The sequence below is a fragment of the Dipodomys spectabilis genome, unplaced genomic scaffold (genome assembly GCF_019054845.1).
Source record: "Dipodomys spectabilis isolate Male_0828 unplaced genomic scaffold, ASM1905484v1 ptg000199l, whole genome shotgun sequence".
Classification (NCBI taxonomy): Eukaryota; Metazoa; Chordata; class Mammalia; order Rodentia; family Heteromyidae; genus Dipodomys; species Dipodomys spectabilis.
The window spans coordinates 559,456-578,495 of record NW_024870876.1 but is presented as its reverse complement, the minus strand read 5'-3'; the positions used below and the strand labels follow the sequence as shown (position 1 = coordinate 578,495).

The 19,040-nt window shown below is 41.3% G+C and overlaps 1 protein-coding gene across 2 annotated transcripts in view; it reads left to right on the top strand.

The window, feature by feature from the left end:
* Lyn (LYN proto-oncogene, Src family tyrosine kinase) overlaps positions 1–19,040 on the top strand; it is a 138,033-nt gene that overhangs the window by 68,079 nt on the left and 50,914 nt on the right. For both annotated transcript variants that reach the window (XM_042696128.1, XM_042696127.1), the window contains exons 3-8: positions 397–442; positions 1,741–1,846; positions 4,489–4,587; positions 4,703–4,806; positions 5,500–5,649; positions 8,307–8,459. In XM_042696128.1, the coding sequence (XP_042552062.1) occupies positions 397–442; positions 1,741–1,846; positions 4,489–4,587; positions 4,703–4,806; positions 5,500–5,649; positions 8,307–8,459 (658 nt within the window). The remainder of the gene's footprint in view (positions 1–396; positions 443–1,740; positions 1,847–4,488; positions 4,588–4,702; positions 4,807–5,499; positions 5,650–8,306; positions 8,460–19,040) is intronic.

The window sequence follows — 19,040 nt, the reverse complement described above, 5'->3', positions numbered from 1 at the left end:
GGGAGCTTATGGACACTCCCTCTCCATCTGCACAGAGTTTGGGATGTTCAGCAATGACATTCAGAAGCATTCACAGAGTAAGGCAAATTGCTACTCCAAGTAATAATAGGGTTCTGTTACCGTAAACAAGAGAGAATTACAATGGGGTAGGTTTTTAGTTCCCAACTTTCAGAACCCTGTTCACTTCCTGCCCTTCCAGGTAAAAATGCCTCTCACTCACCTTGCTCTAGTGATTAAGTCATTCTACAAGATTTTCTCTGTCTTCTGCTCTTCTTTCCAGCTTAATAAAACAGCAAATCCAAACCTTACTTGCTTCTGTTAGCCAAAATGTTATACAAGTGAAAGTGAGTAGAAAAAAATAAGCATCATTTCTTTCTAACAAATACTCTCTTGTAGGTTCCAGACTCTCAGCTTTTACCAGGACAGAGGTTTCAAACAACAGGTATGTTTCCTTGAGCAACATAGTTTGTATATTTTCTTAACTGTGAAGGCTTCCATGAAGTAGTTGTCCTATATGTTGGCTTTCCTTTTTTTTTCTTGTGGAAAAAAATACATAATATACTATTTATCATTTTAACTACTTTTATTGTATTTTATTGGCAGTACTGGGATTTATACTCAGAGTCTTGTGCTCACTTAGCTTTCTTTCTCACAGCTGACACTCTACTACTTGAGCCATGCCTCCAGCCCAGTCTTTTGTGGGTTGGAAATGGAGTTATCTTGGAGTTTTCTTTCTGGGCTGACTTCTAACCCAAATCCTCTGGATCTCAGTCTTCTGAGTAGCTAGGATTACAGTCCCTGGCACTGCCTCACTTTATTTTTTTAAATGTAGAGTCTAACGCATGAAACATACTCACATTGTCTTGCAGCCACTACCATTACCCATCTGCCGATATTTTCATTCTCCTAATCTGAAACTCTGCACTCATTAAATACCAACTTCTTATTCTCCATTCTCATTTGTTCCTGGCAGCCATTAGTGTACTTTCTCTCTCCATCAATTTGGTTGTTTAAGGTACCTATTGTGAATGGAAATACACAGTGTTTGTCCCTATGTTCCTGGCTTCATTACCTTACCATAGTATCCTGAAAGTTCACCTAAAATGTAGCACATTTTCAGTGCTGAGTAAATCCCTTTTATGTATATGCTATATTTGGTTCATTCATAAATGTATTCATGGAAACTTAGACTCTTTCACCTTTTCATATTGTGATTGCGCCATATGCACATGGAAGCGCCATTTTTCAAACACAGGGTTAGAATCATACTTGAGAGTTAATATGGTTTGTTATAACGAATGCTGTATGCCATACATAATGTTGCTTTGTAGACCTGGAGCCTGTGCTAAGAAGTATGCTCACGACCTCAGTCCAGAAGCCCCTGTCCTAAGCTCACTCACATCCTTTGTGCCCATGAGGATTTGTCAAAATGTTTCTGACAATAGAGTCTTATTTATGTTTCTTTTTTTTTTTTTTTATTTGGTGCCAGTCCTGGGACTTGAGATGGGGACCTGAGTACTTACTGTCCCTGAGCTTTTTGTTGCTCAAGGGTAGCACTCTTCCATTTAAGTCACAACTCCACTTCTGGCTTTTTGGTTGTGAATTGGGATATGAGTCTCATGGACTTTCCTTCAATCTGCAATCCTTAGATCTCAGCCTTTCAAATAGCGAGGCTTACAGGCATGAGCCACGGACTCCAATGGATTCATAAAGTTACTTTGCCTGTGTCCTCATTTGTAGATCCAGAGGAGCAAGGTGATATTGTGGTGGCCTTGTACCCTTATGATGGTATCCACCCAGATGACTTGTCATTCAAGAAAGGGGAGAAGATGAAAGTCCTGGAGGAGTAAGTATGCTCAGACACCCTGCCATAGCAGCTGCTATGAGATCTGAGGATCCCAGTTCAAAGCCAGCCTGGGCAAAACAGGCCATAGAGATTGCAGACCCACTTCCGGCGGTCGACCTGGGCTCCCAGCACCTCTGCTTGCCAGGAAGGTCAGACAATAGAAGGAATAATGCCAAAACAAATTTCTCTTTCCCATCTGACTGTGAGCACTCTAGAATTTTCCCTGAGCGAGGACTATATTACCATAAGAAGCAGTGCAAATGTTATGTGAGTAGTTCTTGTATCAATTAGTGAATAATGATAAGGATAAAAAGTCTGTACATGTTCAGTACATCTGCAAATATTTTAGATATCTCACTCAGCCTGTGGCTGGTTGAATCTGAGGGAAGGGAGCCCACAGCTATGGAGTCTGGCTTTCTATGTAAATACTGCACAGGTATTAGCATAGTCGACTGTAGCATTAGTTATAGCATTAGTTACGTTGTTTTTCCTGTCTGACAGATAAAGATCCCCTCTGTGTGTGAGCCTTTAAAAAAAAGAGCAGTTGAGGCTTATAAGGATACATTCTATTTAGCCTCATTCAAGGCTCATCTGTTCCATTCAGTCCTTGCCCACCTCCTCTGTCTGGTTCCCTGCTTATTTATTTATGTGTCTTCTTGCTTTTTTATTACCTTTAAGCAGTTTGGCAAAGGAGTTGTCATTTAACAAAGCAATTTATGAATACAATATATCTTGATCAATGTCACTCTTTCAACAATCTCACCCATCTCTTCCCTTATTCTTTTTTTATTCTTGTTTTTATTTTTGTAGGTCGTGGGGCTTGAACTCAGGGCCTGAGCACTGTCTTTGAGCTTTTTCCCTCAAGGCAGCACTCTACCACTTTGAGCCACAGCGTCACTTCCAGTTTTCTAGTTTTTAAGTGGAGATTAAAGTGTCGTGGACTTTCCGGGCTGGCTTTGACTGGGATCTTCAGATCTCAGCCTCCTGAGTAACTAGCATTACAGGCGTGAGCCACCGGCACCCGGCTCACTCTTCTTACTATTGTAGGATATACAGTATTGGATTCGTGTCTGCATTTTCCCGTGATTCTCTTCATTTGTCTACCCCTTTCCTCATGACCCCACCCTGCCCCTTTCAAGTACCTACTTTCTGGTATTTTATTTTGCTGGAATTTGATTTTGGCTTCCTAGGGAACTGTGCTATTTAAGATCTCCCTTGAATCTATGATATTTCAGCTAATATACTCTCAGACACTTACATGCTACCGAACATATTTACTTTTGAGTTTGTACATTAATCTAGCTTCCACATGTAAGGGAATACGTGGATCCTTGTTCTCTGGGCCTGATTTTCATTCAACATAGTTTTTCCCAAGTCCTTCCATTTCTTTACAAATATTATTCTTCTAATGGATAAGTAAAATTCCATTGTATCTGTACCACACTTTTTTTCTTTTTTGTTGGTCTTGGGGCTTGAACTCTGAGCCTGAACACTGTTCCTAAGCTCTCCAGCTCAAGGCTAGTGCTGTACCACTTTGAGCTACAGTGCCACTCAGTTTTCTGGTGATTAATGAGAGATAAGAGTCTTTCCTGCCTGGCATTGAACCATAATCCTCAGATCTTAGCCTCTGAGTAGCTAGGATTATAGGCGTGAGCCACCAGCACCTGGCTTCACATTTTCTTGATCTATTCATGCATTGAGGGGCAGCTGGGCTGATACCATATCTTGGCTGTAGAGACTAGTGCTGAAATAAACATGGTTGTGCTGGTGGTTTTCCTGTATCCTGGTCTGTAATCTTTTGGGTAAATGCCCAGGAGTGGAACTGCTGGATCATAAGATAGTTCTGTCAGTCTCAGTCTGCACCGGGAAAGTGAGAGTTGAGCCTCCGTCCATGTTTCTTCTCTGGCATATGATTGTTGTGTGATTACCTGATTTGGCATTTTCTATGATTCTTTATTTATTCGTCTCGTCATCTCTATAGAAACTAGATGTTTTAACAAAGATGTTTATAAAACATGAACCATAGGTAACCCAATATACCCTTGACTTCCATTTCTATAAGGATTCTAAAGCATTCCTTATCTATCTTGGTGGTGCAAATGACAAATACTTTACTTCTGCAAGATGAGAATCCTTTTTTTTTTTTATTTTTTTGGTGCCAGTACTGAGGCTTGAACTCAGCACCTTGCACTATTGCTTACTTTTTTTGCTCAAGGGTGGCTAGACTCTACCACTTGAGCCATACCTCTACTTCTCCCTTTGTGCTGATTAATTAGAGATGAGAGTATCACAGATTTTCTGGTCAGGCTAGCTTTGAACTATGATCCTCAGATTTCAGCCTCCTGAGTAGCTAGGCATAAGCCACCAGTACGCAGTTCCAAATGGAATCATTTTTACCAACTGTTTTTCTAATGCTGCACTGGGCACATTAGCCCAGATAAAAGTTAGAATGCCATTTTCCTTTGCTTCTGTCCCAAAACACACTGTGTACCATTGAGAGGAGTGAATTTTCCCACTGAACTCTGGGATTCAGGGATATACCCCATACGCTTTCCCCTGCAGAACTAATAACTGAAGACCATTGGACTTACTGATCTTGACTCTTATATATAAACACTACTTAATGTATATTTCTATTCCAGGCATGGAGAGTGGTGGAAAGCTAAGTCCCTATCAACAAAGAGAGAAGGCTTCATCCCCAGCAACTACGTGGCCAAAGTTAACACCTTAGAAACGGAAGAGTGAGTGCCTATGTGTTGCCATCTTGGATGTTTTGGTTCACTATGTTGGGTTCCTTGTTTCCTTAATTACCACTTTCTTTCTGAGACTCAATGAAGCATTAAACTGTCTTCACAGGTGGTTTTTCAAGGATATAACCAGGAAGGATGCAGAACGACAACTTCTAGCACCAGGGAACAGTGCGGGAGCTTTTCTTATCAGAGAAAGTGAAACATTAAAAGGTAGAAAGTGCTTTAAGACCTCTAAAATCTCTACTTGAGAAACAGATGAGCTTTGCAGTTCTGTGACCTGACCCTGGGTCTTGCCTGTGCTAGGCAAGTGTCCTCCACTGAACTATACCCTCAGCTGAGGAAGTCTTATTTGTGTGTGTGAGAGAGAGACAGAGACAGAGAAACAGAGAGACAGACAGACAGAGACAGAGAGATACAGAGAAAGAGAAAGAAAGAGTGCATGCGCATACTGCTCCTGGGACTTGAACTCAAGACCTGGGTGCTGCCCTTGAATTTCTTTGCTCAAGGCTAGCTAGCACTTTAGCACTTAAGCCAAACCTCATTACTGGCTTTTAATTGGAGGTAAGAATCTCACAGACCTTCCTGTCTGGGCTTACTTCAAACTGGGTTCCTCAGATCTTAGCCTCCTCAATAGCTAGGATTACAGGCATAAGCCACAGCACCCAGCTGAATCTGGAAATTTTACCAAAAAAAATCAAAGTAACTTTCTCATTTAGCTAAGAAAATGGCACGTTGGCTACCCAATTGTTAATAACTCCACTTGTCAAGGAGCATTTTTATAGGACTTTTAAAATGATACATTATGTACATATTTAAAATCACATAGTTTATCTGATATGTTATTTGTTATAGGTATTATTTATAAAATACAATCATACAATTTCTCCATACTTCTTCCCCCAGGAAGTTTCTCTCTGTCAGTCAGAGACTACGACCCTGTCCACGGCGATGTTATTAAGCACTACAAAATCAGAAGTCTGGACAATGGGGGTTACTACATCTCTCCACGAATCACGTTTCCCTGCATCAGTGACATGATTAAACATTACCAAAGTAAGTAAATCCCGAAGGCTGGAGAAGATCAACCTCACCATTATAGTTACAAGATGCCAAATGTTATTTTTGTATTAAAACTTTGTATGTGTCATCATCTAGATAAAGTTGATAGGTTATAGTCTAGAATTGATTCTAAGTTGAACTACTAATTCTAAGTTAAACAGGTGTTCCTTGACTTATGATGAGATTTATAACAATATACCTGTTATAAATGGAAAGATGTTGTATATTAAATGCATTTATTTAGCGTGCTTTATCTACTGGATGTTATAGTTTAAGGACTTGAACCCATACTATTCATGAAGCAGCCTATCAGCTATTGTTAATTTGCTGTGGTGTTTTTTGCTTTTATGTGTTAGCAGGGATAATGAATAAAGTCAGATGGGTCAACAAATTTCAAAAGTCATGACTATGTAACATATTCCATCCTGAGCATCTTAGATTCATGGCAGCAGGTTGGACATTATTAGATTAGCTTAAAATAAGATTAATAGCTTATTCAAACCTCAAGCTTTCCTCCTCCTTCTCCTCTTCCTCTTTCATTGTTTAAAAATCTGTCACGTGAACCATATCCCCAACCCTTTTTGCTTTTAGTTATTTTTTTAATAGGGTCTTTTGTTTTTGCCCAGGGCCAGACTGGGACTGCAATACTCCCATCTATGCCTTGCAGGTGACTAGGATTATTGATATGCACCACCACATCCAGTTTACTTTGTTTAGCTGGGATCTTGCTAACTTTTTTTTTTTTTAATCCTGAGATGGTCTTAATCCCCTGCTCTGCTGATCTCAGCCTGCTGAATAGCACACCAGATTACAGGTGTGCACTACCATGCCTTGCCTTCAAGCTTCTTTATATATACTGGTAAAACACAAACTATAAATACTTGCCCTTCATATCGGTAGCTTCTACATTCACGAATGCAGCCAACTAGAAGGCAAAAATATTTGTCATTGCATCTACCTGGGCACCCATGGCTCGTGACTATAATACTAGAAAATTAGAAAATTTGCAGGCTGAGATCAGGAGGATTCTACTTTGAGACCCACCCAGGCAAAAAAATAAAAAAGTTCACCACCTCTCAACCAACATCTGAGCATAGTAACAGGTACCTGTCATTGTAGCTACATGGGAGGCTGAGATTGAGAGGATCCCAATTCCAGTTTAGCCTGGCTGGGTGTGGTGGAGCATATCTGTCATCCCAGCTACAGAGAAAAGAAAACAAACCAATGGGGGAGAGAGGACGGGGAGATCATGATCTAGACATGTGCTTGGACAGGGAGCAAGATCCAATCTCAAAATTAGCCAATTCTTTTTTTTCCCCCCCTGTGGGGTCTTTATTTTTTCCCCTCTATTGGGGCTTGAACTCAGAACCTCGCTTTCTCACTTGGCATTTTTCGCCCAAAGATGGCACTCTACCACTTTAGTCACAGTTCCACTTCTAACATTTTTGTGTGTGTGTGTGAAAATACTGTACACAGGGGTTACAATTACATGGGCCAGATAATGAGTACATTTCTTATCAAGCATTATTGCCTCCTCCTTTGTTTCCCCTTCCCATCCCTTCCCATCCTCCCCCCACTCCCCCCCATCCAATCCTCCTCCCCCCTCACCAAAGTTGTAAAGTTCGTTTTTCGACATAAGGACTTGCACATCTCATTGTTGCAGTGGATCCACCTGTATCCCTATTTAAACGATTTGTTTTTTCCCTTCCCCTCCACAAATTATAACAACATCAAATATAGTGAAAGCAGGGGTTAGGGGTAGGGGTAGGGGTAGGGACATACAAAGCAACAAAGAAATAATCTAAATGTGTTAGAAACAATCACATGAAAGAAAAAAACATTTGAATACATATCTTAGGGTTCATTTCCCTAACATCAACTTATCTGACCTTTTCTACTTGACTCAGACATATACTAGTTATTGCAAATAAGGGAAACCATGGGACCTATGTTTCTTTGGGCCTGGCTTACTTCACTTAATATAATTTTTTCCAAGTCTTTCCATTTCCTAACAAATGGGGTAATGTCATTCTTTCTGATGGAGGCATAGAATTCCATTATGTAAAATTAGCCAATTCTTAAAAGGACTTGGAGGCCTGGCTCAGTGGTAGAGCACCTGCTTGAGTTAAAATCCCAATACCAACCCCCCAATGTCATTTGTATTGAATACATTTTGCTTTCTTCTTGTCAGCATCTCATGTAGCATCTATTTACATGGCATTTAACTTGTATTAGGTATTACAGATAATCTAGATGGTTCTGGTGTATGAGAGCATGTGCCTTGGTTATATGAATATGACACTACTTTACATAAGGCACTTGAGCATCTGTGGATTTTGGTCTCCAAGAGGGGTCCTGGGATCAGGCACTCATGGATACAGATTGTATTGCATTTCTTTTTTTTGGGGGGGGGGGGGTGTCCAGTCATGGGCCTGAACTCTGGGCCTGGGCGCTGTCCCTCAGTTCTTCAGCTCAAGGCTAGTGCTCTACCACTTGAGCCACAGCGCCACTTCCGGCTTTTTTTTCTGCTTATGTGGTGCTGAGGAATCGAACCCAGGGCTTTATGTATACAGGGCAAGCACTCTACCACTGAGCCAACTTCCCAGCCCATGTATTGCATTTCTTAACCTTTGTCTTCCCTTCCCAATTAGAGCAGCCAGACGGCTTGTGCAGAAGACTGGAGAAAGCATGTATTAGTCCCAAACCCCAGAAGCCATGGGATAAAGATGCCTGGGAGATTCCCCGGGAGTCCATAAAACTGGTGAAAAAGCTCGGCGCGGGACAGTTCGGTGAAGTCTGGATGGGTGAGTGTGTGGCTCTGGGACCAGCGGCCCACACAGGGGGCAGTGGCAGAGAAGGACTAGAGCCAGTTTCTTTCAGCTTTTGAGTCAGACATTGAACGGTGTCAGGCATTTCTTTGGTTTCTCCTCTGTCCATTGCTCTTCCTTGTGATTCAGTAATTCTCTTCATGTCTGTAAATGTGGTAAATGTATGTATCCTGAGTATTCTGTCTATTCTCTTTTTGTTTTGTTTTATTTTGTTTTGGTGGTACCAAGGTTTGAACTCAGGACCTTGTATTTGCTGGTGCTCTACCACTTGAACTATGCCTCCAACTCAGCTTTTGGATAGTTATTTGTAGATAGAGCCTCTTGGACTTTTCTTCCCTGGCTAGCCTCAATCTGCCTTCCTCAAGATCTTGATCTCCTCAGTAGCTGGGATGACAGGTGTAAGCCACCAGTGCTTCACCTATTTTATTTGCTTTCACTTGGTTCTGACTGTCATCCTCAGAATCTGGATGCAATTCTGAAGTGCAGGGAATTTTATTTCACCACAGGGAAAAATTCTCTTTGCTTCAAGCTACACTTAGTTTAGGAAGCCCCCATTTACTGTCATTTTCAGGTCACTAGAAGAGTTTCTAAAGATGTTTCCATCATTAGTGAGTCCTTCCTACCCAAGGTCTTCACAGGCTGGGAAGTAGTGCACCAAGATGGCAGCAGAGGCTTTCTGTAGGGACATCTTTTGTCCATCTCTCTCTTTATTGTTTAATTTTATTAGTTTGTTTATTTTTTTTTCCAGTACTGGGCTTGAACTTAGGTCTTTTTTTTTTTTTTTGTCGGTCGTGGGACTTGAACTCTGGGTTTGGGTGCTATCCCTGTGCTCTTCAGCTCAAGGCGAGCGCTCTACCGCTTGATCCACAGCACCACTTCTGGTTTTCTAGTGGGTAATTGGAGATAAGAGTCTCGCGGACTTTTCTGCCTGGGCTGGGTTTGAACCATGATCCCAGATCTCAGCCTCCTCAGTAGCTAGGATTACAGGCATGAGCCACCGGCGTCCGGCTGAACTTAGGTCTTGAGTGCTGTCCCTTTTTTCACTCAAGGATGGTACTCTGCCGTTTGAGCAAAAGTTCTACTTCTGGCTTTTCTAGACATCTGTTTAAACAAGGAGCTGGTTAATTGGAAATAAGAGTCTCATGGATTCTTCTGCCTGGGCTGGCTTTGAAGTATGATCCTCAAATCTCAACCTCTTGAGTAGCTAAGATTCCAGGAGTGAGCCACCAGCACCTGGTGTCTTGCTCTCTTTTCTAAAGTTTTTATAGTGAATTTGAATCTCTTTTGTGATAAGAATAAAACATGAAACTGTTTTAAAGCCACACCTCCTTGGTATGGTTCTACTAAACACAGAGTCGCTTCTGGGGAGGGTTGCATGGCAGGTGGCATGGTCAGTGGTGAATCACTTTCTCTGCTCGCTTTGGATGAGTGATTTCCAGGGAGAGCAGCTTCTGAAACCTCACCCACGCCAGCCATGCAGAAGTCCAAGCCTCAAAGCCTGAAGCTACCATATGACTGCACTGCCACAGCCAGAAGGCTTGGGGTGGGGGGTGGGCGGGGGGGGGAGGTCCCTTAAAATCCCACCCCTGGGACCATAGCTGTGTGTACTATCTTTTGTGGACACCTCACTGGCTGTTTTAACTAAAACAGATAGTGACCCAACCTGGAATTTGATTTCTACTGTACTATCAGTCCAATTTGCAAAAGTTTCCAAATTCAGGTAAATGATAGTTATAGAATTGCACATTTTTGTTTTGGTTACCTTATCTCAGTGCTCATTAAGTAGTTTTTGTTTGTTTGTTTGTTTAAATGTTTTTGGGGGTTTGGGGCAGAGCTGAGGACCAAACTCCAGGCCTTGTACTTGCCAGGCAAGTGCTCTTCCACTGAGGTAAATTTCTAAGCCCTCCCAGTGCTTATGAAATATATGTTGCTGCCATTTCTGTCAGGGAATTCTTGGACATGATGTCATAATATCTGTCTAATCATATCATTGTCCTCATTTTTCTCTTATTTAAAAAAATAGCATAAAATTAATTCTAAAGCAAACGGTTCAGTGGCATTTATACATTCACATATTGTAAAAACCATTCACCTCTATCTAGTTCCAAAGTATTCTCATCACCCCAAAAGGAAACACTATATCCATTAACCAACAACTTCCAACTTTCCTTCTCCTTGGCAACTGATGACTAACATTCTACTATCTGTGTCTGCAATTTTTCTCACCTCCAGGTATCATATATAAGCCAGGGCATATAGAATTTATTCTTTTGTGTTAGCTTATTTCACTAGAATAATGTTTTCAACTTTCTCCCACATTCTAGCTTACATCAGAGCTTTATCCTTTATTATGGCTGAGAATAAATTCCATTGTATGGATATACCACAATGTATTTATCTCTTGATAGACATTTTAGTTTCTTTCACCTTGTGGGTGTTATGGATAATGTCTTTATGAATATTCTTTTTTTGTTAGCAGAGAAAAGTTGCTTAATTCATATCCCAATAGAATACAAATATCTATGTACTATTAGTAATCCTCGAAATCCATAAATTGGCAATTCAATTTATAGTTTTACAAAGTATGTATGCTTCCCTTTTCCAATTATGAATATTCTTTTTTTTTTTAAGTTGGTCGTAGGGCCTGAACTCTGGGCCAGGGTACTGTCCCTGAGCTCTTCAGCTCAAGGCTAGCACTCTACCACTTGAGCCACAGCACCACTTCCAGCTTTTTCTGCTTATGTGGTGCTGAGGAATTGAACTCAGGGCCTCATGCATGAGAGACAAGTACTCTACCACTGAGCCACCTTCCCAGCCCCCAATTATGAATATTCTTATACAAGTCATTGTGTGAACACATTTTCATTTCTCTTTGGTATATGTTCAGATTTTACTAAATAACAGGTTATGTGGTCAGGTCAGAGTGAAATTTTTGGGGAACCACAAAACCGTTATCTCCTCATTAAAAAAAAAAAACACTGCCTCTTTCTCCCGTCAGGTGTTTGTGCTTGTTTTTAAAAATAATTTACTTATTTTTTCAAATCCACAAAAGTTATATAAAACAATGTTTACTTATCTACCTAGACTTAACAATTGTTGATACCTTGGCATATTTGTTTTGTAATGTGTGTGTATGCATGGTGTATTTGTGTGTGTGTGTGTGTGTGTGTGTATACCACTTGAGAATAATTTTCCTGTGCGGTAACTGCTCCTACACACCTAAATTTAACAGTGGATCCATTCTGCTATCTAATATGGACTTCATATTTGAATTTCCCCCATGCCTTAAATAACATCTTTGTGACTGCTTCCCCAAAGCCAGGATCATATAATTTTACCTTGATCTCTCCACCTTGATATGTTAATCTCTTTGATCTGGAAAGTGCTGCATTTGATCTCCATCTGCCATCACACCCACATGTAACAGGAGCCATTTGTCTTGTAGACTGTTTACAATTCAGAACTTTCTGATCCTTCCCATGATTTGGCTTAGCTTGTGCCTTTGTGAATAAAATCTTCCCACCTAAATGATGCTGTGTTCTCAGAACCTCCAAAAGTAGGGATACAATGACATTAATTGGTCCTGTTCTTGCTGAGGCTCTGTTTAACTGTTTTTTGTATGCTGATACTAATGCTTAAGCTCAGGACCTTGTGCCTTTGTTCAACATTCTTGCTCAAGGCTGGCACTCTACCACTTAAGCCACAGCTACACTTTTGAGTGTTTGCTGGTTGAGATAAGAGTCTCAGCCTTCAATTTCTGCCCTGACTGACTGAACCACAGTTCTCAAATCTTAGCCTCCCAAGTAGCTAGGATTACAAGCATGAGCCCTGGGTGATCGGCATATTCTTTCAGACTATGTACACAGAACTTTCCCCATGGCTGGGCATAATATAATACTCTGATAAAGCACTCTGGAGGCTGAGGCTGGAGGATCTGAGTTTGAGGCCAGTCTAGGCTACATAGGGAGGCCTTCTTACCAAAACAAAGAACTTTTCCCTGAGTGATTTTAGCATGATTTGCTCATGTTTACTTCTCTTGGGTTCTTAGAAGCTGCAACATCTCAATAAAGCTGTAGTCCTCCCTCTCTTCTCAAATATATCTGCTTTAAGCCTACACATTTGCTTATCCCAGTGGGCTCATACAGAATCAGGCTCTGCCTTCTCTCTTGATTTCAAGCATTGGCAGGAGGGCAACTACATTTGATTGAATTCTGGGTCTCAGAGTCCACGCCAGTGCCCTTTTCTCTAGAGTGTACCTATCTTACTTACCATAGCTTTGATTGGAGAAGAGAGGAGGGGTGCATAGGGTGTGCCCCATCACATACGCCCCCCCGGGTACATTTTCATGGACAGTCTCACTTAATTCAGTGGCACTCTTAAGACACTACTATCACCTCTTGATAAACTAGATAAGGAATTGATCGAGGTCATTCAAAGCAGTGAGAGAGGGTGGCTGCCCTGGCATCCAGAAGCTGTGGGCGCAAGTGCTTCCTGTATGATCTACAAATGAATTTTACCTCCTTGGCCTCATTTTCCACATCTGTGAAATGGGTAAACACCTAGTGTTGAAAGGAAGAGTGCAATTACACACCTAAAGTTTTCTCCACAATTGGGCTTTCTTACCTCTGTTTTTGTTACTGTATTTATGTTTTTGACTCTAGTCACTAGAGGCTATGTTTTGATAGATTTTTTTTCTCAATTTTAATCCCCAAACCAAACTATAAATAATGCCATTAGACTGTCCCATGGATATGCTCTAGTGAAGGAATTGCATATCTATAATCAAAAAAAAAAAAAAGTAGAGGTCTGGGAATGTGACTAGAGTGGTAGAGTGTTTGCCTAGCATGCATGAAGCCCTGGATTCAATTCATCAGTACCACATAAACAGAAAAAGCTGGAAGTGGTGCTGTGGCTCAAGTGGTAGAGTGCTAGCCTTGAGCAAAAAAAGAAGCTCAGGGACAGTGCCCAGGCCCTGAGTTCAAGCCCCAGGACTGTCACCAGATAAATAAATAGATAAATAAACAAACAAACAAACAAATAAATAAAGTAGGGGCATTTAACTGGGGGATGGGGGGTGCTCACTCTCCCTAAGGCAGCCTGATCATAAAAGAGTGATTTGGTATTTCACTCCAGCCTCTTCACATTTTGGGGGGGGGGGGGGGCAGTGGTCCGGTCGTGGGGCCTGAACTCTGGGCCTGGGCGCTGTCCCTCAGCTCTTCAGCTCAAGGCTAGCCACAGAGCCACTTCCGGCTTTTTTCTTTTTGCTTATGTGGTGCTGAGGAATCAAACCCAGGGCCTCAGGCATGCAAGGCAAGCACTCTACCACTGAGCCACCTTCCCAGCCCCATCTTCACATTCTTCTGTGAAGCCAGAATAAAGACAAATGGAGCTGTATCCAGAGCATGTAGGGCTTAACGCTGACTCAGATACATCCACATTCAAGTACTTGAGTGGACTATGTATATTTCAATTGGCATGATTTTAAAAATACACTTATCGTCAGGTGTCAGTGACTCATACCTGTAATCCTAGCTTCTCAGAAGGATTTGAAGATTCTGGTTCAAAGCCAGCCTGGGCAGAAAATTCCATGAGACTCTTACCTCCAGTTAATTACCCGAAACAAGGAAGCACAGCTGTGACTCAAGTAGTAGAGCACTAACCTTGAACAAAAAAAAAAAAAGTTCAAAGATAGTGCCCAAGGCCTGAGTTCAAACCTAGGACCAGCACCCCACCGCCCAAAACATATCAGCTATGTGGATCAGAATGCCCAATGTCAGCTGTATGCTGAGTGCAGCTTCCGGTGGCTGGGGGTGGGGAGGTGCCTGTGGCAGAACACAAGGCAGATTAGATTCATCTTGTGCTTCCCTGAGCACCCTAAGAGGAGTCATAGTGAAACAAGACACTGGCCAGCCACTCTGCTCATCTGGAAGTTACTACTTCAAGAGGAAGAGATTAAGACAATCCTCTTGTAGTTTCATAAAATATTCTTGAGGGCCACCAGTAAGCTCATTATGACTTCTTTACAGCTCGCTGGTGGTGCCAAGAGGCACCATTTTCCTGCCTCCCTTGCCCATTCCAAAGAAACTGAGAGTTGAGCCAGCAGGGGTCAGGAGTGGTATGGTAGTGGGGCAGGCACTGTGGAGACCCCCTATAGCTCCTGATCGGTCCTGGGGTTCAAGTTGTGCACCTGGTTCCCTCCTGGGTTGAGAAAACCTCTTTGCCTCTATTTCCAGAGACATCACCCATTTCTTACACTTCCTTGTTCATGAGTTTCCATGGAGGTCATGTACTACCTGTTTATACTCAGGTTTTATTGAACTTTAATATACTCTGTGCCCAGGGAAAACTGAGGAAGGGGTATTGGAAAATCTATAATTGTGCCCAGGGAAAACTGAGGAAAGGGTATTGGAAAATCTATAATTGTTCTATCCAGAATTTTTCTTTGTATTTAAGTCACCTAAACAAAGGTGAAAATGATGTGAGAACACCGCGTGAATGAGTTTGCTAATAATGATCATATACATGTATATGGTCATATAAATGATCATATAATATGATCATATACATGTATATGATCATTATTAGCATACTCATATATATACACGTATATATATATATACGTGTATATATATATATATATATATATATATATATATAAACTGTGGCAAAAAGGCACACTATGTAATATTTATATCCTCACCTTTTTTAAGATTACAGAGCAATAGCATTGTGTACATTCATATAAACTCCATGTCCAGTAAACTCCTCTGTGCATCTAATGGCAACCAGTCTATTTCCTGTCTCTGTGATTTTGTCCCTCTAGACACCTCAAAGGAGTGGACTCAGACAGCCGTGTCTTTGTGACCCTTTGGCTTAGTTCACTTTAGCAAGGTTCAGTTCACTTAAGCAAGGTTCAGTTCACTTAGTTTACTTCAAGGTTCAGTCAGTGTGTTATAGAACATGTAAGAATTCCCTTCCTATTTAAAACTGACTAATAATTCCATATGAGCATACACCACTGGTTTATGCGTCTCTTGGTGGACTTGAGATGACGATGTGTGGACAAGGGTATGCAAAACTCTGCTTTCAGCCACCAGCTACTGAAGCTGAGGTCTGAGGCTCCCAGTTCACAGCCAACCAAGGCAGTTAAATCTGAGAGACTGGTTAACCAGCAAAAAGCCAGAAGTGAAGATGTGACTCAAGTGGTAGGGCACCAGCCTTGAGGGAAAAAGCCAGGCATGAGTTCAAACCCCAGTACCAGGACCAAAACAACTATGCAACAACAACTCTGCTTTTAGTTATGGTGGGCACATGCCAGGAATTGGATTGCTTGATCATGTATTCCTATTTTTAATATTTTGAGGACTTATCATACCCTTTTCCTTATTGGTGGAAGAGTTCACGTTCCTGCCCAGAGTGTACAAGTGTTCATGTTTCTTTTTTATATCTATTTTTTGTCAAGGTGATGCGCAGAGGGGATTCATGTTTCTTTAGGTCCTCACCAGCCTTGTTCTTTTCTGGTTGGGGAAGGAGTTGTTGGGTTGCAATCCTCCTGCCACAGCTTCTGGGGTGCTTGCAATTACGTGACAATATGCTCAGCCTGACTGGCTTAAGTGGTATGAGGTGTCTTTTCATTGTGGTTTGGATTTGCCTTTCCCTAATGACTAGAGCCATGACATTGAGTATTTGTCCATGTACTTAGTGATCATTTCTGTATCTTCCTTGGAGAAATGCATAGTATACTTCTTAAACAGTTTTATTCATGTTGTTTATTGGAGTTCCTAATAAACTTTTAAAAGAGAACCAGGCACAATTGCTCAAGTTTATAATCCTACCTATTTGTGCGGAGGTAGAAATGGGGAGAATTGTGGCTTGAGGCTAGTCTGGGCAAAATATTTGCAAGACCCCATCTTAATAAAAAGTTGTTTATGGTGATGTTTACTAGTCATCTCAGCTACATGACAGGTACAAAGTAGGACGATCACAGTCCAGATACATCCAGGCAAGAAAAATGAGACCCTATTTGATAAGTAAGTAAAGGAGAAATTGCTAGAGGGGGGACACTCCAGGTAGAGCACCTGCATAGGTGAGCCCCAGTATTGCAAAATAGAGAGTGGAAGATGAGAAAGGGGGGGGGAGGAATGGGGGGGAAGGGAAGGGAAGGAGAAGGGAAAGTTTGACCAGAGATCTTTGGCAGATAGGATCTATGAGATTGTCTGTCATATTGGAAGCTCCTTCTTAGCTAGTGAAATAATTTCCATCTGTTAAATATATTTAGCAGAGGACTATTGGAAATAACCAAAAGAATAGAGATTTCTGAGGCCATGTGGTAAATCAGAGGTCCCAGAATGCTCCTTCCCTATTGTGTATGCCTCTTAACCTGCCCATCCAGGGGTTGTTATAATAGTAAGCTCTGTGTAATTTAGAGCTGCCAGAAGTTAGTTGTTATTTCTCAAAGGATAAGTAGGCTAGCTTTTCTCATTAGTCGAAAAAACAAAAAGGAAAGAAAGAAATCAATTCAAATCATGTCATTGTTAATCAATTAAGTTAATGTTCTTGTTAAGCACAGCCATTTATTCATAGACTATATGTCACTGTTATAGTCTTAATTTTTTTAAGTCTGAAACAGGGAACAAATGCTAGGAAGTGACCTATCTATTGTGGGGGAAGGGGTGGAATAAAAGAAAAGAGGTGTCCCTGCCTCAAGCTGTTTCCTGCTGTTGTGTGATCCCCTTGACATCCGTGTTTCCTGTGTGCATTGTTATATTCCCAGGGAGCCAATGGAACCGCTCGGAGAGATGGACAATGCTTCCTCTTGGGTTTGGTCTGGGAAGAGCCTTTATGGAACAAAGAAAATACTTTTCATACATTCTTATTTGAGCCACTGCATCAAAATTAATCACTATCCAAATGAACTTCATATATTTTTGACACGTTTTAAAATATATTTTAAATAGTATGGTTTTTTAAAAATATAATAGTTGTAATGAATTGCACTTTGAAATTTTTATATGTACAGAGTATAGGTAGATCAAATTCTCCTCGTTATTGTCTCTTGTTCCCCTTCCCCTATCCTGATGACACCCTGTTTCCCAAATAGTCTTCTATTTTCATGTCTTTTTTTTTCAGCGTAGCTTTGTTTGAGTCTAGCTTATTTTTCTTTTTCTTTTTTTTTTTTTGGTCGGCCATGGGGCTTGAACTCTGGGCCTGGGTGCTGTCCCTCAGCTCTTCAGCTCAAGGCGAGCGCTCTACCACTTGAGCTACAGCGCCACTTCCGGTTTTCTGGTGGTTTATTGGAGATAGGAGTCTCACAGTCTCTCCTGCCCCGGCTGGCTTTGAACCGCGATCCTCAGATCTCAGCCTCCTGAGTAGCTAGGATTACAGGCGTGAGCCACCAGCGCCCGGCTTAGCTTATTTTTCTTAACACAATGGTCTCCAGTTCCATCCATTTTCTTGCACACAATATAATTTCACTCTTCTTTCTGGCTGAATAAAGCTTTGTTGTGTATATATTCCACATTTCTTAGAATGATTCCACAACTTGACTACTGTGACTAGTGTTGCAGTAAACCATTGTGTAAGCGTATCTACCTTGTGCTAAAGCCATTCTCCATCCCCACAATACATGGACACTTTTTAGTAAACCAGTCACAGCTAGAATTGGAGCTTTTGCAAGTTGTCACATCAGTTTTTGCATTTGTCTGTGACAAAGGGACACTATATAAGAAGTTCTTTGCTACCTTGAAAAAGATTTTGTTTTCAGTAATTTTCCTTCTATAACAATAACACAAATCTCTATGAGAAGGTGAATGGGACCGTCTAACTGGGAGTATCTTGGCAAGGTATTGTCTGGTCCTGACTGCAGAACTGTCTGTACTGCAAGAATGAGCACCGCCCTGCTATTGTTGACAGCCGGCCCTGGAGATGATGTAGCGGATGCTGCTGCCTTTCTCGAGCCAAGGGACACAGCTGTTTAGTCGCTGTTCATCTCAAAATCCTTATCTGTATTTTTAATGTCTTTAGCAGCTGCGATATTTCCTGGTAACTTTTCCTCTACCCTTGGAAAGCACTTTTTTTTCCTTCATCCTTTAAAAATATGCCAAAGTCTCCGTCGACTCCATTGTGTTCACAAGGACCAAGAGGAACTGACTTTGTTTCTTTAACTTTTATTACTATGTGATGTAATTAGTAGACCAAAAAAAAATGCTTGCCACACAAATATCCAATGTAACGAATAATTACAGAATGAAAACTTGCATAGTGACTCCTGAGATCACACACAGGCAAGCTGCAACCTGCACCCACCCATACATACATGCACACACACGCACACACACACACACACACCACTGCCTATTGCTATTCTAATCTCTGTCCTCATTTCCTGGCTTTTCCTCCTTCAGGCTGCTGAGACTTGAACCCAGGACCCTGTGCATAATGGGCAATTGTCCACTGAGCTACACCTCTCCAGGACATGTATTTATTAGTATTTTTGTATATGGTGATATATGTTTCGCCAAACAACATGGTCCAGTTTTGCTTGAACTTGAACTTGGT